The sequence below is a fragment of the Botryllus schlosseri genome, chromosome 7, assembly GCF_051294905.1.
Source record: "Botryllus schlosseri isolate E-star chromosome 7, Bs_hap1, whole genome shotgun sequence".
NCBI lineage: Eukaryota > Metazoa > Chordata > Ascidiacea > Stolidobranchia > Styelidae > Botryllus > Botryllus schlosseri.
Window position 1 is genome coordinate 6603726 of NC_137242.1, and position 27074 is coordinate 6630799.

At 42.1% G+C, this 27074-nt stretch overlaps 1 protein-coding gene across 4 annotated transcripts in view; it reads right to left on the reverse strand.

Moving 5' to 3' along the window:
- LOC145443562 (transformation/transcription domain-associated protein-like) overlaps window positions 1–27074 on the reverse strand; it is a 60005-nt gene that overhangs the window by 27618 nt on the left and 5313 nt on the right. For 2 of the 4 annotated variants that reach the window (XM_080321506.1, XM_080321504.1), the window contains exons 9-40: window positions 26361–26546; window positions 25173–25311; window positions 24328–24473; window positions 24081–24212; window positions 23115–23288; window positions 22443–22521; window positions 21716–21930; window positions 20759–20953; window positions 20088–20225; window positions 19168–19387; window positions 18022–18254; window positions 17321–17536; window positions 16796–16894; window positions 16571–16739; window positions 13868–14011; window positions 12577–12720; window positions 11803–11945; window positions 11493–11615; window positions 11098–11244; window positions 10726–10947; window positions 10238–10381; window positions 9637–9821; window positions 7012–7228; window positions 5914–6090; window positions 5279–5398; window positions 5056–5170; window positions 4196–4401; window positions 3941–4134; window positions 2576–2867; window positions 1936–2121; window positions 1397–1491; window positions 308–593 (exon numbers count right to left, since the gene is read on the reverse strand). In XM_080321506.1, the coding sequence (XP_080177632.1) occupies window positions 308–593; window positions 1397–1491; window positions 1936–2121; window positions 2576–2867; window positions 3941–4134; window positions 4196–4401; window positions 5056–5170; window positions 5279–5398; window positions 5914–6090; window positions 7012–7228; window positions 9637–9821; window positions 10238–10381; window positions 10726–10947; window positions 11098–11244; window positions 11493–11615; window positions 11803–11945; window positions 12577–12720; window positions 13868–14011; window positions 16571–16739; window positions 16796–16894; window positions 17321–17536; window positions 18022–18254; window positions 19168–19387; window positions 20088–20225; window positions 20759–20953; window positions 21716–21930; window positions 22443–22521; window positions 23115–23288; window positions 24081–24212; window positions 24328–24473; window positions 25173–25311; window positions 26361–26546 (5481 nt within the window). The remainder of the gene's footprint in view (window positions 1–307; window positions 594–1396; window positions 1492–1935; window positions 2122–2575; window positions 2868–3940; window positions 4135–4195; window positions 4402–5055; window positions 5171–5278; window positions 5399–5913; window positions 6091–7011; window positions 7229–9636; window positions 9822–10237; window positions 10382–10725; window positions 10948–11097; window positions 11245–11492; window positions 11616–11802; window positions 11946–12576; window positions 12721–13867; window positions 14012–16570; window positions 16740–16795; window positions 16895–17320; window positions 17537–18021; window positions 18255–19167; window positions 19388–20087; window positions 20226–20758; window positions 20954–21715; window positions 21931–22442; window positions 22522–23114; window positions 23289–24080; window positions 24213–24327; window positions 24474–25172; window positions 25312–26360; window positions 26547–27074) is intronic. The other 2 variants (XM_080321507.1, XM_080321505.1) reach the window with 2 other exon arrangements.

Here is a 27074-nt window from a genome sequence, read left to right on the forward strand (position 1 = left end):
ATGCGTTTAGGTATCCAATGAACATTCTGTTACCGCGATGAAGGGATCTTTTGACCATAAAAAAGATGCAAACACATCACAAAACGAATTCTACCTTTGCAAAGCCAAAGTGTAAATATTACCACAAGTAGGTTCGTGTAAGAAATTTAGAGACATAACGTGGAAATGGTGTAAAAACAAAACCATTGAAGTAAATAGCGCAGGCATTAACCTACTTGAGTGCTCTAAAAAGCAGAGCTACTTCGTTACTGAGCGTGCAGCCGATTATTCTCAGCAATTTTCACAGTTGATCAGAAAAAAAAAATACCTGGCAAGTCATTCTCAGCAAAAAGTTGACCACGGTATCCGAATGCTTCTTGTTGACGGGCATCACAGTTTTTTTGCTCTGTTGAAAATCGCCCATCGGGCTCTTCGTGGCGGACGGCCCTGCTTGTTTTGCTGCGTACACAAGACGTGTTGGGGTCGCGACCTTTGACGGATGCATTATTTCGAATTCGCACTTACAGTTGTCTTCAGACGAGTCCAGAATTCCGGCCTCGTGAAGCCGGCGCAGCTCCCATTTCAGCAACACTTCGGCCACGTCAACGGCAAGCCTGATAAAGGCACAAAAAGTGGTAAAGTCTCGTATTTTAGAAATAGGACGCTATATATTTTTGCGGCATACACACTGCCTCATGATATACAAAGTACATACACACAATCTGTGCATATTCCACCATGATTCCACGATATACATGTGCTGCTGGACAAGGAATGTGCAAGAAATAGCCTTGTAAGGGATTGCACCACCCCTCCATCTCATCCGATAATGTCAGGCACCAAGCACTTTTACTAATCTGGTCTTTGGTCAAACCCCCGGGCGGGGATTGAACCCACGACATACCGATCAAGAAGACGAACGCTCCACCATTAGTCCTATATTGTATTAATTCACGGAAGGTGACAATACAGCCGAGACGAGCATGGATTTGAAGATTTGACGAATTCGGATTGGATATGGATTAATGCTTTTAATGCTCAATTGTGATTTCAACACAATGGAATTAGAGTAGCTTAGGTGCACTAACATATTGGGAAAACCATAAAATGTGACGAACATAACCATGGTTAATGTATTTGGCCGATAGAAAATGGAACATTCTACTATCCAAGAAGGACTACAATCGGATCCTAACTTTGGGTATCTGAATAATAAATATCAGATCTGCAATTTATGTTCCAAGACACCTCCCCAATACGCTACTAATGTTCAGCTGTACCAAATGAAATTTTGAATTCTGCGACAACAATTCAGATCTCGTCTGAAAGACTATGATCTGCTGGTCATAAATTAGAGTTGAATGGTAAGAGCTACATAGTGTATGCAAGTATCAGTATAATTTCCATTCCACATTACTTTCTGTGATCGGCGTTGATGTTGGGAGCCAGTCCCAGTCTTTGCATTGACGCCACCATTTGCTGAATCAGGCCGTTGTTGACGGGATAGTACACCTTTGAAGAAAAAAATGGTCGGCATTGCAGAAGAGACGCAAAGGGAAGCCAACGCTATTACGTGAGATAAAGAAATAACGAAAAAGCAACAATTGATTGGGAAGAATAATAATGCCGCTACTCAAACTAAATTCGAATTTAGGATGTGCGGTTCCTATAAGTCAATAACACTGAGGGATATATCCAAATTTACAACAATTCCAACCAACCAAGACAAGCCACAGGAAATACATGACAACACAGGTACTTATAAGAGATCCGATACTCGACCCCAACGTGCGCTTGACCCTATATTGTACACCAAAGGTTATAAAAGTCCCAGATGCGCATTGGTATCGCCGTTTTAATACACATTCATACACGGTCACAATTTGATGGAATTTTCAAAAATAGTGCAACGATATATAGTGTGAAATTTCACATCTGCCCAACATGCAGCCTTACCGAGTGGTGTCGTACGATCAGCTGCAAGACGTGCATCAGTTGCGCCAGCGTATGCCCCTCCTCGACGATGATCTTCCGAGTCCAGTGGGTCAACAGATGGTTTCCGTCCTCCATACGTGAAGGCATGGAGGGCGTCAAAATATCCAATGCTTGCCGGACCACAAAGCGCGCTTCAACAGCGTGAGCCTGAAGCGTGGAAAGCTCTTATAATAGTAAAATAATAATGCACACAGCGCCGCGTATAGAAAAATACCATCCCTAAACCGTCGAGCTCTGTACACAAGTCTCAGTAAAGATATAAAGACACATATAACATTTGTAAGCAAAGAATGAGCAGACTCTCGTAGGTACAGAACTTCAATATACAGTTGAATAATAAATTCATTCTGAAATAGACCCGAATGTTTTCGGCTGAAACATGTCAGGGGTAAAGGTAAGCAGCTAGTAGAGAACAGAGCATTGTATATCAACAATCGTATCACCAAAAATGATGCCAAGGGTATGAAAGTTTGAATAACCGAGGCAAACAGATGGCTTCAAGCTCAACAAGTCAACATACTATTACGTAAGGCGAATAGCGTAAATGGAGCATGAATATAATAATACACAGTATAATTGAAAATTCATAAACACAACCCACCTTGAGCAGCGAATAGAAAGTCTGCAGCACGATACGCTTGTGAATCGCAAACTTCGCGATGATATGCGACAGCAGCAGGTGTCCGTGGTACTTGGTGGCCGGGTCGATGCAGTTCTTCGACAGCAGGCAGGGCCAGGCGAACGTCATGATGCGACGCAGCTTGCTGCCGTGCCGCTTGTGGGTCGGGTCGTGAATGTGGGTCGAGGCGTTTTCCACTAGCAGGGCCAGGAAACGGAGCAACTGGATGCGTACTGCGTCCGAGACCCCGTACGGCTTCTCGGGGTCAATTACACTGCAAAACGGAAGTTCTTAAGCAAGTCTCGATACCATCTTACAAAATTAGGGTAAGGTAAACAGATTTTGTAAAATTCCAGTTCCGAATCAAAGGGGCACTGCACTTTAAATATGCTGCGTTCTCAAATGCCAGTTGAAAGTGTGAAAAACATTTTGGCATAAGCCATTTTCTTCAGAAAGCCACTGTATCTGAACTGCAACTAAAATATTCTCACAAAAAAGGTACCATTCCAATCTGGCCATCTCTGTTGAGAAAGTGCAACAGTGGCAGAAATTTCGAAAAGGGCGCACAAAGGGGTACATGTTACCTCGATGCCAGAGAGATAGATGAATTCCAATAGTAACTTTTGTCAAAATATTTCAGCCGCAGTTCGAATACCGTGGCTTTCTCGGGAAAATGATAGCTGTTAAAATGTTTTTCACATCTTATATTTAGAGCTGAGATTTAAGACGAGATCAAAAATAGTACGACCTGCTCACATAAACGCACAGACATCACGCTAGTTATCAACAGCGGTGTGCAGATGTTAGTTTCGTAACAAAGCTGAGATGATTATGCAAATACAGTCATCTCAATAGCAGGTATTGATCAAGTTTTGGTTTAGAAACTTGTTTTCATGAAGTTTATGAGCGAAAAATTGTCATAACGACCGGACGAAATAGTCCCTGCATGACATCCTGACATTTACTGAATATATGTTCAAAAATTGTACCAGAGAGAGAGAGAGATTAGAATTATTCTGGTCTGCCCTATCAAGATGCTTTGACGATGGAGATGCGATACCACTTTTAGGTAAGGTTATCTAGTCGGCACCACCATGACTTTTCTCCTCCACGCTATCCTTGAATGCTAAGCGCCGAGCGGGATAGCCGCGGATACCAGTTTTAGAGTCTTTGGTCCGACCCGGCCAGGGTCTGAACCCATAACCTACCGATCACAAAGCCGGACGCATCACACAATTTGCAGTGACATCTGTCGTTTTTGAAGCAGTCACTTTCGACCGACTTATATATATCGCTAAGGGGAAAAAGTCAGCGATTTGATAACTCATAATTCAGCAACACCCTTACCGATTGATAAACACGCCGATACAGTCGTTCTGACTGTCCGCTTCTGGATTAGGCGGGCCCCCGATGAGCAGTTCCCCTTCGCCAGCCTCGAAAGTCTTCTTAAACATCGGAAAGAGTAGGTATTGCAAGGAAAAGGCTTTAATCTCGACAGGAAAAGCGTCGTCATGAAACAATTCCACATATTCGAAGAAAAGCTGAAAATTCAGACTAGTTAATCTCACATCAGGTACATTTTCTCAAAATTATTCGCATCACCTGTCTTTTCTGCGATATCGAATACGTCGCTGGTAATTTCTCCCCGAACCAGACTTTGAGAAAGGTGAAATCGGCCAGCGAGCGTTCCGTGAACGCGCGCAACAGCTGAAAATGCAGCTCCACGTCTTTGGGATTGTTGACGACGTATGCGTTCAGTATCTTTGCAAGCACTCGCGGCTCGTTGAAGTGCGTGGTGAAGTAATTGTCTGAAAACAAACGAAATTGATGGGAAGCGCTATTTTGAATTCTAACTTGAATGTCGTCAACGACCACGACGAAAAATGAATTAATCCAAACGTGATTTTCTTACAATACACAGTGGTTTGATTCAACTCCAGTCACTGCCCTAAAATGACTCAACATTGAGTATCACACTTGAAATTGTCTCAAAATAAGATATTTGCGGTGACTTGATTTGGCTTTGACTTGATTTGGAGTAAAAATTTGCGGTGACTCAAATGACTAGCTGACTCCAAGGTAGTAACTTAATCCCAACAGTGTTACGACACAAATCTTCTTCCAGCTTAACGCATCAATATATAATTACTACTCACTGAAGTAACATGACGGGCAATCTACCCAAGTGGTGTGAAGCCGACGAAAGGAAACTATTGCTTCAAAATGACAGTTTGCCGTCAAAATTCGGAAGGCAAGCTCAAGCATCTGATCATTTGAAACAATATTTCTAATCGCGAAATCTAGGCAGCATCAGAATTATTTTAGGGAATTTAACCCCAGTCCAGAGATAAATCTTTTTCTTCTCATGTAGATTTCAAAAAGTCCAGAATCGTTCATCATATGCTGCCACCTATATTTCATGCTATGTTGTCACAGTACACGATAATAACACGTTTACATACTCTGCTGCCATCTCTTCGCGAAATCCGGGCTGACCCAAAGCGCTTTCAGCCTCCGAACAGTGTCGGGATGCTCCATCAAGAACGAAGGATTATTTTTGACTAAGATCCAGATGATCTGAACAGGAGCGGAGTCGGAGATAAGCGGACTTAACATCTTCTAATATCCATGCACATCTTTGGAACTGGAATCAGTATACATTCGTCTGGAAGAGAGAAAGCTTACCTTCAACGCTTGGTGATAGTGCTGTCGGCCGAAGCAATTTTCCAGCAGCGTGTTGGCCTTGCCCTCCATGGTGTGGCACATGAGCTTCCCGTTTTCGTTTTTCTTCTTTAAAAAGTGAATCTGCGGAGGGAGCAGCAAAAATTTAACTCGTTAATGGTGCGACCGCCTTATCTTCCCCGTGGTTGCGAAAATGTTTACGCTAAATGATGGATATACGCTCCTTCGATTAACTTTAAAATTAACTATCACGTCGATTAAGTTTAACTAAGTCGTTATAATCAATTCAATTATAATCTAAGATTTAATCGATATGCCGGTAAGGCACACGCCCTTTTCTACATCCTAAATTGCCATTTTACATCATCTGTCGCCAGAACCTATCAGCTACGAGGTACTTCTATCGATACAGAGTACTGAAACAGATGCTGCTTACTTTCCCCACTTACTTCAATACCGGTCATTTTCTATTTTTGTTCAAAGTAATTTCGACAATTCTCGAAAAACTCTCACTCGTGATCGAGCAGGAATTTCAGGCGATACATCTACTACTACACGTGTAGCATAGCTGACCAATTTGACCGCCTTTGTTCATCTCCGCAACAAATAATTGGCGAGACGATATTGCTTGCACTCACCAGGAGCCTGTTCCAGTGCGTATTCGTGACATGGTTTTCGTGTACGAAGAGATGCGCGGCCGATTCCGGGTGTCGGCACACAAACTTGAGTAGCGGCGCGCGCAACGGGCTGCCTATTTCAATGGTCAGCGCCCCTTCCGTCTTCACCACGCTGGTTATCAGCGACTCCAGCAAGCTCTGAAGAATGCCATGACATCAGTAGTTCTCAACGTTTTGTCAAAGTCAACTTTCCAGACGGTCCGCCAAATAAATTTTTATTTTATTCTCAATTGAAAAATGTAACCGGGAACAACATGTCTATCAATTAAATAAACAGATATGCCATTTTCCCAAACGTGCGTAGTCTTGTTTCGCATGTTTCGTATGCTGCGATACCACCAATCGAGGTTTACAGCCTTCCATAGTGGAAAGTAGTATTACAGGAAACTATAATTCTCGTTGATAAATTAGTTCTTGGTGGCATAGAGTGTAAATAACGATGATAGAGTCAAGAACCACGACTTACACAATAGAAGCAGAGCTTCTCAAAACTTTAATATACAATTGAATAGTATATTCGTAATGAAATGAACCCGAATAATTTCAGCTGACACTAGTCAGAGAGGTAATTGTCAGCAACTAGTAGAGAATTGGAAAGAACGTCGTACATCAACAATCGTATCACAAAATATGACGTCACCAGCATGAAATTTGGAATAAGAGAGCGTTCAATGTTCGATTTTTACATGGCACACGAACTCCTTTTGTTGACACAGCCTTGGCTGGTGTATTTTGATAAAAAGTCGACTCAAACGCACACAAATGAAAGTCCCTCCCAACGACACGAAATCTGCTGTCTCGATAATTTTTCGCACAAGCGGGATTATCCAAAAGATGTTTGCCAATGGCAGAATTTATGGCCTTTGATTGCTCAGCATCAAAAGCTTGAGTGGATGAGTCGAGGGTGAGCTTTTCACCGAGCGTAATGCGCATGTTCTAATAAATCTAGGGACATGCTGACGAGTGTCGGCCGAAAATATTCGGGTTCATTTCAATATGAATATGCTATACACTAGAAACAGTAAGCGATTCGTACGCAACGAACTACGAGATACTCACCGACGGCGCCAACGGAATCAGGTGGAAGATCTCCAGTATGGCGACGCACAGCTTCAGTTCCGATTGCGTGTCGTTGCGCCCCTGGTGCTTGTGTATCAGCACTTCCAGCCATTTGGTGAGGTGCGTGTACAGCTGCTCGCAGAGCTTTTCGTTGAACGAGTTCGGAAAGAGTCGAGACAGAGTGGCCAGGTGTCGAACTACGCTCAGAGTCAAGCTCCTGAAAATGCAATGAAAGCCGCATTAAAACCGGTGAGATTCCAGCTTATTACTAGCGGCCAGTAAGAGAGTACTGGTACTTCTTCGAAGCCCTCAAGTACGTTTTTCCTATATGCATCGTGATTTTAGAATACTTACTTTTTAATATACAATTAAATAGTATCTTCATTATGAAATAAACCCGAATATTTTCAGCTGACACTCGTCAGCAACTAGTAGGGATTTTAAGAAGAACTTTGTAGATCAACAATCCCGCCTCGTTTATTTGAACTTTCATACCTCTGACAACATATTTGTGATACGAATGTTGATATAAAATTTTCTACTACCGCTAAATTTTAAAATGGGGTGGGGGGTGCGCATTATGCATGGGCGCAATTCTTGGAAAATCTCCCTCGAAATACGACTTGAAATCACACCTTTATTCTGTTTTGTTGTCAATCGCACATCACTCTCAGTCATCCTGCCCAGTAATTCGTAATATTAGATTTGTCTGCTCTGCACAACAGCAGCTGAGTTGGTTTGCCACTTGTACACCAGTGAAATTAGGTCATTGATTCGAACTGTCATGCCCATGACATCACGTTTTGTGATACGATTGTTGATATACAATGTCCTTTCCAATTCTCTTCTAGTTGCTGACGATTCCCTCTAACGAATGCCAGCCAAAAATATTCTGGTATATTTTAATACAAATATATTACTGAATTGAGTATTAAAGTTCTGTATCTCCAAGAAGCTCTTTAAATACCAACTTTTTACTTCAAAATCGATACTTCGACTTGCATGTGAGTAGAAATTTACGCGGACAATCGAATTTGGTTCATTATTTTAAAATCACTTTTCCGGTTTCTACAGACCACATATATTCACATTATAATATTTGTGTAACTATACTTGAATTTTCTGTAATTTGCATACAAGGATTTCACGTAGGCGTTTTCACCTGTGCATATGACTGATTTCCAATCCATTTTTCCAGAAAACACAGAGCTTGAGCCTTGAGCGTGCACTTTATTGTTGCCTTTCGTGATTCGGCGTCGATGTCTTATTTGTAACTACCGTAATTTTCCGAATATAGTGCGCCCCCATGTATAATACGCACCCTTAAAATGGCGGGTAAATTCTGGGAAAAAGCCTGTACCCATGTATAGTACGCACCCTGCATTCGCAGTACATGAATAGTTGTATTTTAAGTAGACGATGTTGTTCTGTTTTGCGATGTCAGTGTCAAACAATGATGGCATAACCACCGCTAATCATAATACAATGAACGGCATTGTCTCTAAACGGGAGTAGATAGTAGCCAAAGCCTGCGAGGTCGGCGACGCGATAGTTCAGGCTAGCGACACACACCACATCTTGCACTGCTGCCCACCACAACTACTATTATGACCAATTACTGAATCCAAAGATCAATTTTTTTGGTGATTTCCTTGAGGAATAGAGATTAATTTGAAAATCCAATTTTTTATCAATCATACTGCTTCAAAGTACATTTTGCAATAATTTTTTTTGTGTAAACGGAATCCCACATGGATTTTCATGTCCGCTCCCCCCCAATTTTGTTTCGTCCGTAACTTTTTTTTCTTCGAGTTTAGAGCGAAAATGTTGATTTTTTTCAATTCCTTGGCCTCAAAATTGTATAATTAGACATTTTAATTGATTCTCCACCATCATTACAGCAAAAAATATGAATTTTAAAGATTTTTGCATGTAGCGCCACCTAGTGACACGAGAAGTTTGAATTGCATTATCTTTTGAACAGCTGGAAATTTTTCAATCTAATTTTTTTTAATGTACCCAAAATCCAAAAAAGAACAACATTTGTAAATATTGGACAATTCTGAGGGTATGCATTACAGCCCGTTAAGTTATAATGGAATTAGCCTAATACGAATTACGGGACACGTTGGCTAGAGGTGATGCGCGATTGGGAACAAACATGCAGAGAGGTGTGAATTCAAGTTTTTGGTCGAGGGAGATATTTTTCAAGGCTTGCTGTACCCATGTATGATACGCGTATATTAGGGCAAAAAATTGGTAAAATTTTGCGCATTATACATGGAAAATTACGATATTTGTAACTTATTTGTCACGATGATTAGAATTAAAACACAAAATTGACCTCGAATTGTCATAAATTGATATCTAACCACGCTCAACGTATTGACGGATACGTGCTGGATAATACAAGCATATTTTTCATATACTCAGAATGGCCGGCATGTTTGACACCCCTAGTTTAGACGCATCATTAAAATTGATACTTCGACTGGAAAAAGAACAAGAAGCCGTACCTAAAAAGTAGATTTTATCTAAAAAAAAACGTAACGTAGGAGCGGAAGCGATCTAAACCACTCGGGTGAATAATGCAATGAGTATTGGAGCGGGTAAAAGCTCATTCACCTGTGGTCGCCCATTTTGTACAGTGTCGGCCGCATGGCGTTGTGGATGACCTCACTGTCGACCGGTTTGCCTTCGTCCTGCGTGCCTTTCAGGAACTTCTTGATGCACTCCTCGGCCGTCTTCATCAGTTCCTCGCTTTCCGACCCGAGAAGCTTGAACAAGCCCTTGATAATTCGATCTTTTACCTGCAAAACGAAAAGTTATCAAAAACCCGCAAAAACAGAGTTTCCTGGAAATCTGAGAAAACAAAATTTTGCAGAAATTCGCAAAAATATTTTCATTTATTAATTAACAAAAATCATTTCTCATGAAATCTGCAAAACCAATTTTTTTCTGAAACTTTTCAAAATCCCAAAAAACAGGATTTCATGGAAATCTATAAAAACCAAAATATTTTCGAAATCAATGTAAAAAAATGCAATGTCTGGAACCTGAAGTGAAGGCACCAAAGTCCCCCAGCTTCAACATAACAAAAGTGATACCCTTTAACTACAGGCCGCCATATTTATCCACTCTGTTGCACTGGAATTTTTGTCCCTGATTTTTTGTAGCACATACACCGATAAATAGAGCAGATACTGTCCACAGAAAGCTTGCTTACTTGCGGCATGTAATAGAGCACGGACAGAACATTCATGGCGCTGATACGTAGCGGGTTGAGCGAGGTCACGTGCTTGTAGCACGCCAGCTTTTTCAGCGCCGCGTCGTCCGCCTCGCAGATGTTGAAAAGCTCCGTAAAAAACACCTGAATATAGAACAGGTAAGTACCGATTCCAAAGAATATATCCAAACGTCGGTCGATAACTGAACCTACTTAATAGTATCATTTTATCACTTTTATCAATACAAGACAGCGCAGCAATTTCAATACAAGACAAGATGGAGTCAATCAATCAAACTTCCAACTTAGCCTACACAAACAATAACCAAAACCTAAAAATAACCTATAAATAGGCTAAAGAATTATCAAAACACGGCCAAGCAATGGCGAGGCACGTTACAGCACTGGTGAGGTCGTTATGTCGAAAATCGATCCAGTAACCTCAATATGTACGCTAGCATTCATTCAGCAGCAACCAAACACACTACCTTGTGCTCCACGATCGTCAGGTCCATCGTGAACAATCTCGGGCTGAGCGTGTTGCAGAAGGTATTGCCGTCCATCAGTCCGATTTGCGTGTTGACCGGCTGATGACGCAGCAGGTGTTTTTTTGGCGGGATCATATCGGCTAGGACGTCCCGATGCGGAGCCATCATGGCCGTGACTGTTTGTTGAGAGGTTTCGGCCAGCGTGTTCAGCGAGCTCATGGCCTGCGAAGCACGAGCGATAATTTAGAGGAAAATTCTCTTTGATGTAGAGAAGTTGGATTGAGAACTATAAATTATATCAATGTATGATAAATTGTAAATTCTATTACTATATAAATTATATTGGACCAAAAGCAACGTGCACAGCGGTACCTGTTCTCTGACCAGTTGATTGGGCGAAGTGATTTCGCGCACCAGCTCACGCATCACCCTATTAAACGAGGTCTTCTGCAGCTGGACCATTTCCTGATCGTCCGAAAGCGCCCCGATCAGGGGAGAGGCGCATTTTTTCAAAAGACTCTGCAAGACAATATTGATGTAAAGGAACAGGCGGACAAATTTATTCTGGTAAAAATGTTGAACAAAAGCGTGTAACACAATAAGCTGTGGTCGTGAAGTTTTCGGCGCGTAAAGAAAGATCGTGATATTACTGTACGTCAAAAGCAAGATGCACGCACTGAGACTGGCAATATCGGCTAGTATTTAGAATATGATCAAACACGAGGTCACACACAAGAAATGATGTTAAGGATCAACATTTTCATCACCTGGAGGATGTCCTTAGCGCGATCGATGGCCCCAGCAGACACTTCGTTCGTCAGACTCATCATAACAAAGAGCAAGGCTCTCAAAAAGACGTACTGCTGCTCCAAAACCCATTTCAACGGCATCTAAACCAAACAGAGTCACATCACACGATTGTAAAAAAGATTAACACTATCCATAAGATATTTTTCATAATGTCTACCATCTCCGCCACATCCTCTATTCGTATATCTGCACATCTCTTATAAAAAGACTTGTTCTATTCCTCTAACTATCAGTGATTATATCAAAAATCACTATATATTTCCACACCTGATCCATAAGATACTTGATGGCGACACATCCCCCGTATTTCGCGTACCACGCCCTGTCGTAGCAGCAGGAACACATTTTCTCCACCAGATACGAAAACAACGGCAGTTTAGACGCGCGTTCACGCGACCCCAGGACCGTGCCTGAAAAGGGACATGTAGGTTTAAAATCGAGGCACATCTTTTTTCGCTCACCTTGCAATGCGAAAATGTTCACTAGTGATCAGAATAGACTGGGTTACTTACTTTCAACATTCTCAATCACAAAAAGAATCAGCTAATTTGAATCTAAATGGTGCAACGTTCTCATCATCATGGAAAACCATATATTCCGTATATTGAATTCTGGGGGATAACACAAATCAATGATAAACACATGATTTGGTCATTGTTTCTGGTACAACATTGAATTCCAGAAGGAGAGAGATAGAAATGATTTATGCGTCAACCAGGATATCGGCAAAACCATGTTCGTGATTATTGAGGCTTCATGGCAGCAAAGAAACATGACGGAAATATCAACTCAGAGACTGCACCAGTCCAGCAGAGCTGGGATCTTCTACAGCTCGAATTAATAGTTTCAATTCTAAACAATGTCATTAATTCATATATTACCATTGGAAAACCGCACACGCCATAGGTTCTAGCTATCTTACAAATTTTGAACCAATATATAGATCAATTTATGCATAAAGCTTAGCACTTAACACACATTGTTAAGCACGATCGACAAGCGAAAATCGTGGATCATCGGCAGGGATAAACAATAGCATACTTGAGACTTCGACGATCAAACTTATGGCTATATTGCCGAGCTTGCACAGCTCCTTTTCCTCGTAGGCCATGCACTCGGCAATGGAATCGATGAGCACAAGAGGGTCCATTCCAGTGCAGTACCCTCTCGAGCCGGAGCAATAGCCTGAAATGTAAGCGTCTAAAATTAGCAACAGCAGCATATATGTCACTGGCAATCATGGGCAGTGTTACTACAGGTACACAAAATTAGATTTTTAAAGGCTTTTAGTAGAGGCGGCGTGACAATTTCCATCCATGATGGGGTAGCGGAAGGGTTCGAGTTTGATATTATCAAGTCTGTGTCCGAGCTTAAAACCCATTACCCAATACCAAATTCAGTAGATAGGTATTTATGGACATAGATACCCTAGAACAGGGATCACCAACACGGTGCCGGTAACGTAGCCCGCGACAACCAAATGAGTCGCGGTCGGAGTAGCAAATATTTAAATGAGAGAATTGAGAGTCCAAGCTAAGAGGGTTTTCATATGAGCAGCAGTTGAACATGGGTCAGTCAACCCCTAAAGGACATACGAACGCAGTTTTCGACCAGGGCGTTAAAGGTCTTTGCCCACGTCGAGATATAACGGGAATCTAGTTAAAATTCCAGTCTCGACGCCGAGATTGGTGCGACAACTCAGCTGAGCCCGGAGACGCTGGTGTGAGTCCCGGTGAGTGAAAGTTTTCTGGTCTTGGCAAGGGAAGGAAACACTGCCCCTTGCTCTGAATGTCGAACTAAGTGAAGAATTCCAACATAGCACGGATAAACAGCGTGAGCAACTGGTAGCCTGTCGCATTAATCAGTACCCAAAAAATAGCTTTTGGTTTCAAAAAGGTTGGCCACCCCTGCCCTAGAATAACTCGCACACTCGGAATAAGAAGTGTTATCTAGAGTGGAGATCATTCAAAACTCCATTCAGAACGAGTCAAAATCTCAAGAATTTGTTTATCCAAGTACAAATACATGCTCATTTGCATCTCCCAAGGGTTCCACTATTATATTGCACATGCACACCACGTGGATGAAACAGACAACCTTGGTTTGGGCACAGATAAACAAATATATTGTCTCCGTCATCAAGACTTTATTTTCGAGCTTTATTTAAAATGGAACTGGGATATTGAGGAAGAGATTTATGCATGCAGTACGAATCGTAATATGTTTCATTACACAATAACAGACATGAAGCAATCAGTGCACCGGATAAGAAAATCGGCAAACGCTAAAAGCTATACATATATCTGCATTAAAGTCAAGGTAGCCTACTCACCCATCGAGCTCTGTTGACTTTGTTGTTTTGCCGTGATCGGAAAAGGCCCGGCTTGCTGTGCCAGAGCAACGAGGGTGTAATGGCGGACGACATGGGCCACGAACGGTAATGCTATCTGCCTGAGATCTTTAATTATTGCACACACTGTGAAAAGATTAAGTTACACTTACAGGCAATCAATCTGTACCAATGCAAATTTCGATTCTATAAGTGACAAATTACACAATACAGCGGTTTATATGCGTGCGGACACCAATTTTAATGAAGCCTAGTAAAAACGAATGACATCACAATGTTGAAAACACAATCACAACCCTGGCAACGCCCCTGCATTGTATACACACGCACACAATCACAGATAAATAATGTCCGCATTAATGACACTGAGGAAAAACATGTCTAATAATTTTAGTAAACATTAAATGTTCGGAAAGCCGACAATGCTTCTTACAAGAGCTTGCCAGCATCGCGCTAAGAAAAGCTGTAACCGCATTTTCACGTCCGCTGTAATGATTTAATCCTGCAACAAATGCCGTACTCACACTGCGCCACTGTTTGAACGTCGATCGGCGCATGCGCAGGGCTGTATGACTTGGCACAGTTCTCATAGACAGAGCACACAACGCTGTGCCAAGAACGCAGGGTATGCTCTCATCATTGAAAAATGCAAATTCAGAGCCAGACAGGTATCTAATATAGCGGTTACCTAAAATCACAAATCTTCCTTTCGTAGTAAACACTTGAGCATCGCCAATACACTCACAAGACCTCCAGTGATTCAGACTCGCATGACTTCATGAAAATACAACTAGTTGTAGCGCTTTTCTCAGAAGCCATTAACTTACCGCGCTACAGTTTAAGAACAATATGCAGGTAGGAAGACATTGCGGGAAGTTTATGCAATGGCTTGTGCGCGCAAAAAATCAACAGCGATTTCCTGAGAAGTTTTCGAAAAACTTTACAGTACCTCGGTCTTAAATTGCAATGTGCTGTTCAAATGGAACTCATATTGTACTCCTTAAAAAAGACCAGACCACTAAATGTTGGATGACTTCCTGAATCTCAAAAAATATAATTAAGTATATCCATATTGAAATTAATTCATATATTTTCGGCTGATACTCGTCAGGGGAAATCGTCAGCAGCTGGCGAGTGTCAGCCGACAATATTCGGGTATATTTCAATATGAATATACTTTTCAATTGTATATTGAAGTTCTGTACGTCCAAGAAGCTCAAAATGTGCAAAGCAGTACTATCAGCAGTAGCTGATAGTAAATTGCCTATTATGAACTTGATAATGCTCAAAACACATAAACATTCTAATTTATAGCAGCAAAAGACTCATATTGTATACAAGTTACAACTACATTCCATCACCTATATGCGATCATCTCTACAATACCACCCCTTTAAATCATCAAATTCCAGTAGAATGGAATCTCAAACCCATCTGCACTATTCTTTTTCAACTACACCGGACAAAACCGGTTTCATATAGACATGGGTCAACAACGCCTCTCCTAACGCTCGATAGGACATTCACAGTGGGTGTGTCTTGCATCAAAACGATCTCGTTCAATAGTCGTTTACACTTTCGCGAACCCTCACTAAATTTTTTCCTCTGTTCACGCTACTTTTATGGCCCTTTTCTGGAGACGAGGTAAACACGAACAATATCAGAAGTTGAACATTAATAAGTTCCAAGCAAACAGCGGGCAGCTATTACCAGCGGCTCAGAATGATTGCACGCGGTGTAACAGTATCTGGTCAAACATGTTGTCAGTTTCGTACCCTGCATAGGCAAGATACCGCGTACATTGTCACCAAACAGTGCTCACCCCGATCCCAGGTTTTGACCACGTATTATGCCAGACGCGGGAGGGTTACTTGCGGTCGGCAAATTAGTTTAACCCGGGTGTACTATGAACTGAAATTCGATAGCACCAGTTAATTCTGGTTGAAAAGGTATTCCGTCCATCCCAAAGGATGACTTGTTGAGAAAATATGTAGCAACAAGTAGGCGTTCGGTAATGGAGTACTTCATTTTGGAGTAATCAAGTAGGTTTACATACTTTCACTACCAATCAAGCAGTTTTATTACAGACTACTTCCAGATTGACTTGAACAGTATTATAAGCAAAACCATTATTTACACTTTGAAATTAAAAAAAGTGGAAACTAATTTCGCCAAGTTGCACCACTTCGTCAAGTGGTTAGGTCCGTAGAATACTTCTACTTCTACTTGTACATAATGTACAAGGAAGGGAGTACCACTTAATTTATATCATATACTTTGACTTTGGAAAGTAGCAAGTGGATGAAAGATAGGTTTGCATCACTTTCAAGAGTGAACTTTCCGAAGAATCATGTGGAATTGTTTCATTATCATAGTAGCTAAGTATATATGAGAATTTCGCAGGTAATTGCAATTTAGTAGCCACCTCTGATTAAATGCTCAACGCGTGCGACCCCTTGTCCAAAATAGCTTGCTCTCCTGGCCTTTCACTATCTACATTCGAAGTAGTATTGATAAATCTTCAAAATTGATACTTCTACTTGTAATCATATAGAAATTGACAGCTGTAATTTACTCAAGTAGCGCCACTGCCTATTAAAACGCTTTCTGCATACTGCAAACCAACATCACATAATGATCCCAATAATCGAATCTCAGTCTGCAAACACATCTATTCCAACTTACTGATAGCGGCCGTCAAAGCTTGCTTGAAAGTGTTCCGTGTCACGGAGTCCGGGCAGATAGCCAGGTCGGACACAGACGCGTTCGGAAATTGCCCGGAAGTGAAAGTCTGATGCTTTATCAGGTGCGGAAACTGTTCAAGGTGCGCCTCGTCACAGCTCATCATACTGATCTGAATAGGAGATTATGTGTGTCATGGAATCGGGCTCCAAAACACAGCTTACGTACCAAGTAACATTTCACGACTTCAAACGACTGCTTTCGGTAAAATGGATCGGTCGACGCGTTCTTGAGACACTTCAGAGCGTTTGATATCACGTCAGAGACCTGAGAATACGAACAAACAAAAAATAAAGGGAAATAACTTTTAGGTACGAGTTGGTGAGTTGTGCTGTATGTTAGAAGCATACAGCCTTTTTGACAAGCGGGCCCGATATAATTAACGCAGTGAAACTGGGGGACGCACATAGGCTGAAACTGATGACGAGATTCATAAATAAAGTTCAATATCATACTGTATCGTAAATAGTTGAAGAGCTGGTGCGAAAAAAATAAAGTATAAGCTAGATTAGAAACCCCTTTCGTGGGCATCACGTACCAGAGATGTTTTGAAGTTGGGTTTAGGATCTTAAAATTTCTGCCATTACCACAATTGGACATGGGTTTGGATACGAGACAAACCAATTCCGGAACCACATGTAGACTAGGATTCGAAACACGCCCCTGACGTACATAAGCCGGAAGAGCACTTACGGGAACATGAACGGGCGGCTTGCAGTCGAGGAAATCGACGCGCACGCACGGACCCGACGATTCCGAGTCGTTGAATTCCAGCCGTTGCGCCTCCTTCAGCATCTTACGGTTCGAGCCGCCAAACTTTCCCAGAACGCGGAAAGCCACGTGCGCGATTCCGTCCGATGGATTACGCAGCGTACGCCACAGCGCTTGCATGAGTTCAGCCCGAACAGGCTGAACAAAAACAGTTAAAGTTAATATCTGGCCGTATTTTTCGATAGTTGGCCGTGAAAGCTCAATGTGATGTAGCAACCTTGTGTTTGAAATCTACACAAGCAGTCGAATAATAGTTTCACATTTTCATGCCCAGTCATGACCCCGTTGCCGAACAATTACAGTGACCAATATTTCTGTTGCTCCAGTTATCCAGGGTTTCCATGAACAATCAAGGAAAGCCAAAAATTCTGAGTAGCCCAACTGCGGAAGTTGTAAATTCGTTGACGGCTGAAAAAATTCTTACTCAATTTTGTCCTAATCACGGACAGACAAACTAATGACACATGTCGAAAATGGGACAAATCTCATCAATAAGGACATTGTAGTTTTATACGAGCCCACCCTTCAAAATTAGGATAAATCCTAGAAATCAGGATGGTACGGCAAGTGTCAACCTTAGACATCGGTCGAGCTCGAATAGCTGCACTTCGAAAAACACTCACTTGAATGTGATCGTACAAAAAGTCGGGTTGCAAATTATCCACGCAGAGCTCCAGGGTGCGCAAGCCTTGCGTGATCAACGTCTGAGACCCGTTCAAGGCAGACACGAGCGGGTCCATCAGCATGGGCAGGTAGGGCAGCAACGAGCTCAAACGCACCGGCACGGTGAGACACAGCTCCACAAAAAGGTCCTTCATATGCTGCTTGTGCAGTCCGCTCTGCAGGCTGTTCAAACCTAGAAAAAAAGCGGGAATGAAGATTTGAGTGAAAAATAATAATTCGAGCTTAGGAAGGGTCAATTTCATTAGACCGACAATGCCAGTGATAGTTATTTTGATTCAGTTAGGGGCTCGATTCAGTGATTGAAATAGAAAATGCCAGGGTGTCGCTCAAATGCTCATTTCTGAGACTCGGTCGATCAAAACAAAGGTTTTCATTGCATCACTAAAACAACTCCTCACTCAAACTATTAAAACAGCACTCTCAATGCAGGGTTGTAATGACTCAACTGATGACTCGACTTGACTCATTTTCTCAAAATACGGAAATGACTCGACTCGAGTCAATCTGTGTATTGACTCGACTTGGACTTGAGTCATTGCGCACGACTCGAACCAAGTCATATGACCCGAGATTCAGGCGGCCAAGACCGACATTTCATTGTAATTTCGAAGAATAGTAAAGTAACCACCCTATTGGGATTCCGTCTATCGGTACTGGTACTTGAAAATGCGACCAGAAACTGCTAAAAGTGAGGAAAATTAGTGTATAATAAATGCGAATCATTCGATATCACCAAACAGAGTCATAACAAGTGGGTTTTACAAGCCTTTTACTGGAAACTGAGCAATCAACACAACGACTTGGACTCGAGTCATAATACCATGACTTGGACTCGAACCTCTGCTCGATGACTTGGACTCGGACTTGACTCGGTGGTGAATTGAAAATGACTCGACTTGACTCGAGTCAAAACTATAAAAGTGATATTGACTTGTGACTCGGAGCCTCGGGACTTAGTTACAACCCTGCTCAAATGTGCCAATTAGAAAAAAAAAATGTCACTCAAACAGCTCGGCTGTGATATACGACCAGTCGACCACGTGACGTGTGAACATTACAGAGCGGATCGACAAACAAAAACGTACCTTGCAGCAGATTCGGTAGCAGAGGCAAAAATTCCTGGTACAGGCTGTCGTGGCTCCCGCCCCCGATGGAACGAAACAGCGCTCGCAACAGCAGGAAATAGTTGAAGGGGTCGTGAGCCGTGTTTGCGAGTTGCATCGACCTCGTTACGATCGTGTGCAGGTGCGGTTTCAGCATCTGTTCGTTTTCGTTCGCGAATAGCGATACGGAGCCGAAAACAAGCTGTGAAAATACAAGCCAAATGATGAAAATCGTAACAAATTCACGTTTCCACTTTTGATAGGGACAATAAGTTTCGAGGACTGGAGTTTAAAGATTACAAGTTCTACAAGTTCATGCGTCGGTGATGTAATCTACCGATAATATTACTTTCCAATTCTACACACTAAAATCAAAGTAACTAGGCTGCAAAAACTGTTGGAGCAAAAGCAGTCGAAAACCAAAACCGCTAGAGTGGAAATAGAAAAAGACGCAAGAATTCTTCGGTACAGTAGATCTACTTCAAGCATGACAGGGCGGATTGGTCAAACTGCGAAAATACACATTCCAGCACGTCAATGTTTTTGTTTTAGCCAAGTTTAATGTCGTCTGCACTATCACGGGCCTTTGACGGTGGAGATACGAAGAAACCGTCAGGCTAGTGGGGAAGCCGTGGATACCAGTTTTACGCAGAAGTCCGACCCGACCGGGGACTGAACCATGACCTACTGGAGGTTTTACAATAATGGTATCTAATCGAATGTTACACATTTCATAACGCCAATGTTTCAGCGGATTTGGCAATAACGATCCAACAAGAGTAAATGCTTGTGAGTACTTATCCTTGAAGTGGATTATGATAATGACTTCAGGGCTAAAAAGTGCCTGCTACAAATTATCTTCTAGGACTATTTTACCACAAGTTCGACTGATCACGTCCCACCTTGAACAATTTCAAGTACAGATTCGACCGTTCGCCTGGCTGACCCATGTCCTCCAGCCTTTTCAGCAAATATTCGACCAAAATTGTGGCAAACGTCGGCGAAGTGTGCGGGCTCGCAAGGAACGAATTGGCAACGATCTGAGAAAGGAACGTAAATATGTGCCTAAAAGTAGTATTGACACAGAATGCTTGTGGCGGGAAGAGGAACACAACGCTCCTCCAATTCGCTGGTCGCAGTTTGTCGACACGCCATGTGATTATGATCAATTCAGCGGTTGTAAATCCAAGAGCTTATTGGAGGTACAGAACAGAATAATTCCGGCTGACACTCGTCATGGGTAATTGTCAGTAACCAATAGACAATGGGAAAGATCATGTATTTCAACAATCATATCACCAAATACGATGTCACCAGCAATAAATTTCGAGGAGATCACTTCAGCTCAATGTACTAATCGATCTCCATGCCTCAATTATTCGAGATTTCAAGCCGGTGAAGTCACATTTGGTGATAGGATTGTTTGTATACAATGTTCTTCCCAATTCGGATTCAATTCATCGTATTATTGAAGTTTACCGATGATGAGGGTCAGTCAAAAAGCTTTTAGTGAATAAATTAACGGCACAAGGTTATTGTTGTTATTCAACTGTATACATGCCAAATTCATCACCTGTAAGGCATAGTTCCTGTAGACGCGCTCCGCAAAGTACGTGATCGTCGTGCTGAATATTTCTTTAAATGTAGACGGGTTGAGAATGGTGAACACGCCGGCAAAGTGTTCCAGAACCTCCTTTTCTTCCTTCATCCGGACAGTCGGACAATTGGCAGGGCGCAGAAAGGCCTGCCCGTTTCCAGACACAGTCACCTGCACAGTGAAATAGCCGGATAACTTGAAATCCAGAGGCGGCTAGCCATGTAGTATCACTTCACGCATAACTTCTAATTAGTAACATGAATTTGAAAAGTACAAATTCCATATCAACTTCATTTATGTACAACACAAACTGCAGCAGAGTAAAATAAAACTAGCATTTCTATCTCCACAAGTAGGATTGCTGAAAATTAAGCACCTGTGTGATCCATTTGAGAATCAGTTCCCAGCCAAGTATTCTAGCACGACTCATGACCTTATAAAAAGTATGCATGATGTGGAAAACTCAAATATGGCCCTTTTACGCGACCCACAAAGAAAATAATGCCAGTTCCGAACCAAATAAAGATAATTTGGTATTTTCGACCACGCCTATTTCATTGCACTTTGTGACAATGCTGCGAGTCAATAGCGACTTCACATAAATGTCATTTCCACTGATTTGCTTACTACTTAGCTTCGTGCATCATGTTTGGGATGCTGTGATACCACCAATCGAGGTTTGAAGGCTTCCACGGTGAGACAAAAAGTAATGAAACTATGATTCTCTCGGTAGAAACGAGGTGTTTGATTTTAGCGCTCAAAGAAATCATTTTTAACTACAGGCCTTGAATCATTAGAATTCGGACTTGGGTACTCGAACCTTTGTGTTCAGCCACATTGAAATGGCGAATATTATATCGTGGTTAAAGAAACACAACATCATTGGACAGGGCAGCAGAAGACACCATGTAATTCAACACATTTTCACATTACCTGATAAATTTCCAAAGCAGGCAAGGCGTACTGAACGAGTTTCGTGAAAAGCACGGTCTCTTGCGGCAGAAAGTGCTGGTTTTGAGGCCCTTGCTGATCGGCCTGCGTCTTGAACGAGACCACGCCCCACGTGATCGTCTTCACCCCGCACACGAGAGTCTTCACCAGGCTGCGGCAATCAGAGGCCGAGATCGTGTTGGGCTGTTTCTCCTCTGCTGAAAAGGCAGTCGCATATTTTTTTTCAAATCGCTGGTAGATAACAGGGTTCCGCAGTCTTATAAACGTAGAATGGCCCGTGACATATCACAACATAGTCTCTGCTTGGATTAGGGCATTTTTCCCCAGTAATCCATACACTGCTTCTAAATTAAGACCATGCAGAACCCACATAAAAAGTGTACCGTACTGTGGTAGTCAAGTAAGGGACATGCAAAACTCGCAAAAGCTGCCGGCTAGACACCAACGAAACTATTTTAAAGGTGAGGCATGTGCAGCACTATTTTTGAAGATTATAATCGAATTCAACCGTACGCAAAGCCCCAAGGCCAACACGCTAATAATGTATATCCATGTAATGTATGTTTCTCTTACATGGACTTGTGCGGGGACAAGATAACATGAAAACGACCGAATTAAACCTTACACAAAATCTCGTAAACGCTCCCCGCAAAGTAAAACCTGCAAATCACACCAATCACACTTGCACCAACAACATGGTTACCATTACCGTGTTTTGAGTCCTTGTCGGAATCCGTACTTTTACTGGAAGTCGGGGCGCTAGGAGTTGTCGGAGTCGTGGCATTGTTCTGTGTCAGTAAAAAAATGGGGGTCAAATTTTGTAAAATTCCGTATCGATCAGCATAGCATAACGGTGACCGGAAGTTACGAGACATGGCAACAAGTCTCCCTAATCGAAAACTTTTCGGAGCCTTAAATATCTACTTCCACTTGATGTAATTCTGACAAGACTACTCCTCTACTCCTACTTGATTACCTACGTTGACAATTCGACCACCTGTAATCAATGATCAGAAACGTTATTTTCTAACCGAGAAATGACGGCGAGATTTTGGCAGGCATCAGAATATTTTATAAGGGATACAACCCCAGTCCAGAGATATATATTTTTGTTCTCATCATGAACATTTCAAAAAGTCCAGAATCGTTCATCATTTGCCGCCATTTTCGCGTCAAGTCATGAGTTACTTTTACTCCGACTGGAGAGTATCAATGAGTATATCTTCTTTACAGAACCCAAATTCTTCCCCACCATTTAGTTTACAACTTCCACTTTAAGTAGTTTTGAAATGCGGTAAAAACTACTACTTCTACTTGCGGAGAAACGCAGACTACCTTGACCACCTCCGGATGTCACCAGAAATATTTTCCCTCAACTTACAGCTGGGTTCGGAGTTGAGGAGCGCGATGGTCCGCCGCCGTTCGAGCCATCTGACGAGTTGGCCTCGCTCTGCGGCTTGCACTTGGCTAAGATCCCAGGCAGGTGATACTTGGTCAGCGTGTGAAATTTTAGCACAAACACTTCCAGCATCATCATCAGCACGTCCCGCCCTTGCTGCAATGAAGATAAAGCATGTAACTGGTCGTATATCTATTATCCACTAATTTTCTGTATGATTCTCTGAAGTGAAGCTTCTCAAACCTTGACACTACGAGATGGCATTTTAGAAAGCAAGATCGAGTTGGGCACAGGCCAGAGGTTTCAAACTGGGGGACGATGAATAGTCGCTATGATGCTTTCCGCCAATTTAGCTGTAACGTTCTGCAAAGTGAAGCTTTTCAAACCTTCACGATAATCGTTGGCATTTCAGAAACAAATTTATAAGTGACTCATTGTTTGGCACATGACAAAGGTTTCGAACTGGTGGGTGGTGGTCGGGTAGTAGGCAATGGTGCTATGCATGATGGGCCGACGAACTATACAACATAATTCATTTTTGCATACAGCTGAATCTTATAGTGAAACTTGCGTTTGGGCATGAAGCGTTCTTTATAGACAAAGTTGATGGCGCAAATGCTTGTTTTACGCTTAACGCATGATATGTTTTATGGAATGAGGCATAGTGGATTACCATCAATATATTCCGAGTTAAACAGGCTATGAGCAGGCTATATTTCATATATATACCATGCTGTAACGATGTCAGTTTAATGGCAAGGCTATTCGATGCCTAGGAGTTGCAGCTGAACTGCCCTAGCAAACGTTTTGCTGTATTAACGTGACTTGACAAATTATTGTAGCGATCATCATGCAGCAACCTTACTCAGCGTCTTTACTTTTGATTTGAGAATCCCCGTCTCGGGTGTATTTTTGTGTCAGGCTCAACTATTGAAAGGTCGCACTCACCGAATTGTTTTCGCTTTTCTTCGTTATTCCCTCGACGAGATTGAGCAGGAGTTTGCACGACATGGTTTGAATCGAGCATGGCAGAGAGTCGTCGTGAACGTTTTTCGAAAACAAATGAACGGCCGACGTCAGCTAGAAGATAAAAGGGTGCGGTGTCACGCGCCGGGCATTGGAGACATCGCTAGCATTTCTACGGTTTGTGTCAAACCGTCCTAGACCATGATAGAGTAAATATTGTTTCTTTTACCTGCGACAGAGACAGCTGAGCCCTGACATGATGGGCCAGATCAGCCAGCGTGCTGTAGGCGAGCGGCCTCAGAGACTCCCTGGCCGACCAGCCCTTGCTGATGAGAACGTTTTCGTCTATTAAGGAATCGATACGTGGGACAAATTCTGAAAAAAAATAACAAGATAAAACAGGATTAAAGTTTGGACTCGGTGGTGCAAAGATTCAAGCGCCCGAATCAAAATTCAGAATCAGGGTTGTAACCAAGTCACAAGTCTCCGAGTCACAAGTCAATCTCACTTTCATAGTTTTGGCTAGAGTCAAGTCAATCATTTTTAATTCACCAAGTCAGAGTCAAGTCAGAGTTCAAGTCAGCGAGCAGAGGGTCGAGTTCGAGTCATGGTATCATGACTCGAGTCCGAGTCCAAATCATTGTGTTGACTGCTCAGTTTCCAGTTAAAGTATTGTTAAGCCCACTTTTTATAACTCGGTATTGTGATATCGTATAGTTCGCATTTATATTATACTAATTTTCCTTACTTATAGCTGTTTCTGGTCGCATTTTCAAGTACCAGTACCGACTAGACGAAATCCCAATAGCGCTTTTACTTTACAATTCTTCGAAATTACAATGAAATGTCGGTCTTGGCCGTCCGAGTCTCGGGTCATATGACTTAATTCGAGTCATGCGTAATGACTCGAGTTCAAGTAGAGTCAATACACAGATTGACTCAAGGCAAGTCGAGAAATTGTGACTCGAGTCGAGTCATGACTTGAGCCATTAAAACCCTGTCCAGAATTAACTTAGTCTCATGTCCAAGTCCAGTGTTGTCGTTTGTTTAAAAGTCGCAAACACCGTGTCCTACTTGATCTGAGTTCCGTGGCGAGAATGTGGCGGACAGCGATCAGCAGCTCTTTCCTGAGAGACGCGACTTCCGGCGGGCAGTTGGTGAGAAGCTGCAGCATGGCGGTGATCATTTCCTCCGTGTATTGAATGATGCTTTCCTGCAACACGCAACAAAACACACATTGGTCGATAATGCCATATTTACGGTAGGCAAATACGGAATTATTTCTGCTCACGACAAACTGGCAATATCTTACTGGCGGTCGAATCAAAGGTGCATATTTCAGCTTTTCCGCCAACGTAGCATGTAAAATCTTAGAGTAATAAGTAGGGCAACTTTTTGTTGCAGTTAAATCCGTGAAAAGTTGCAGTAAAAAGTTGCATTTATTTTTTCACAAAAGTTACACTAACAGATCACATTTTGCTCGGTTGACTAACAAAAAGGTCAACTTTTCGACTCAGCTACCGAAATACCCGTAAGAGCGTTACTTCGGTGCTGATTTATGGTATTTCAGACAAATTTGGCCGTGTATTTCACCAAAATCAAAAATACTTTCGTGAAAAATCGCAAAATGTTGCAAAAAGTTGCATGGAGAAAATGGACGAAAGTTGCAAAAAGTTGCACTATAAGATTCCTTCAAACAGCTCAAAACAGCATTCTACATATCTTACGAGTATTTAGAAAGCTGCCGGAAGCTGTAAAAAAGTTGCAAAAACTTGCCCTAGTAATAAGCCTACATTGAGCCCAAGCCATCTGTGCGTCTCGATTATTCGAATTTTTATGCCAGTGGCATCACATTTCGCGATACGACTGTTGATTCACAGTGTTCTTCTGAAATCTCTACTATTTGCTGACAATTACCCTTGACAAGTGTCAACCAAAACATTCGGGTATATTTGAATATGAATCTATTATTCAATTGTATATTGAAGATCTGAACCACCCAGAATCTCGCCATACTAATTGCGAACAATCCAGCAGAACTGGCAATATTTTATCTGTGGTCAAATGAAAGGCACATATTTCAACTTTTCCTCATCGTGTATGAGCAACAATCAAAAACAACCAGATACTCGATTTTGCACAGCACTAATTACAATTGATGCTCAACGCATATGCTAGCAGTGTCCAGGACTAGTGTCCACGACTACTGAAAACGCATACAAACTTTTAAAAACACAATAAGCTCCATCCCGTTCAACTTACATGGTAAGGGCGTACGAAAAACGCCACAAACGACAGCGTCTTCACTTGCGCCGCCGTAAAATCGACAAACAGCTCCTTGTTGAACGCAGGCGAGGCGCGGGCGGCCTTAGTAGGTTGCAGTAACAACGTCGACATGATCAACGGGATGAATTCCGCGATAGTGCTCTGCGTCGCGGTTTTGTAGAGCTGAAATTAGAAAGCACACACTGACACCAAAGAGATAACGGCCAGTATATGCTGCCTCAAGTGGAGGAAGTCTTTTGACTTTGTTTTTTCCTACGATTAGTAAACGTAGTATACGTCGTGTAACGGATTTTCTCTCTCTCACCCTCTCTCGGTCATTCAAGTAATTTGATGATGTATTCGTTGCAGAACCAAATTTAATTTGATTGGAAAATCGGAAAGAATCCACTGAATATAAGCAGATGTGGTCTAAGTAGTCAGCTTTGGTACACGGATAGAAGTAACAAAATAAATTTCCGCTCTGTTGCAAGTAGAAGTAGCAATTTCGGAGATATGTCAAACCTACTTCAAGTAGAAGCAGAAAATGAAAGGTAGGAAAGTACTCAAAAAAGTGGTTTTGAAAAGTATATTCGGTCGAGGGCCGCAAACTTTTAGCGGTTCATCGAGATTACATAATGAAGCTGAAGAATGGTGAAAAAAATGAGTAACGAAACTACAAATAAGTGCCATTTTAAAAAATATAAACGGCTA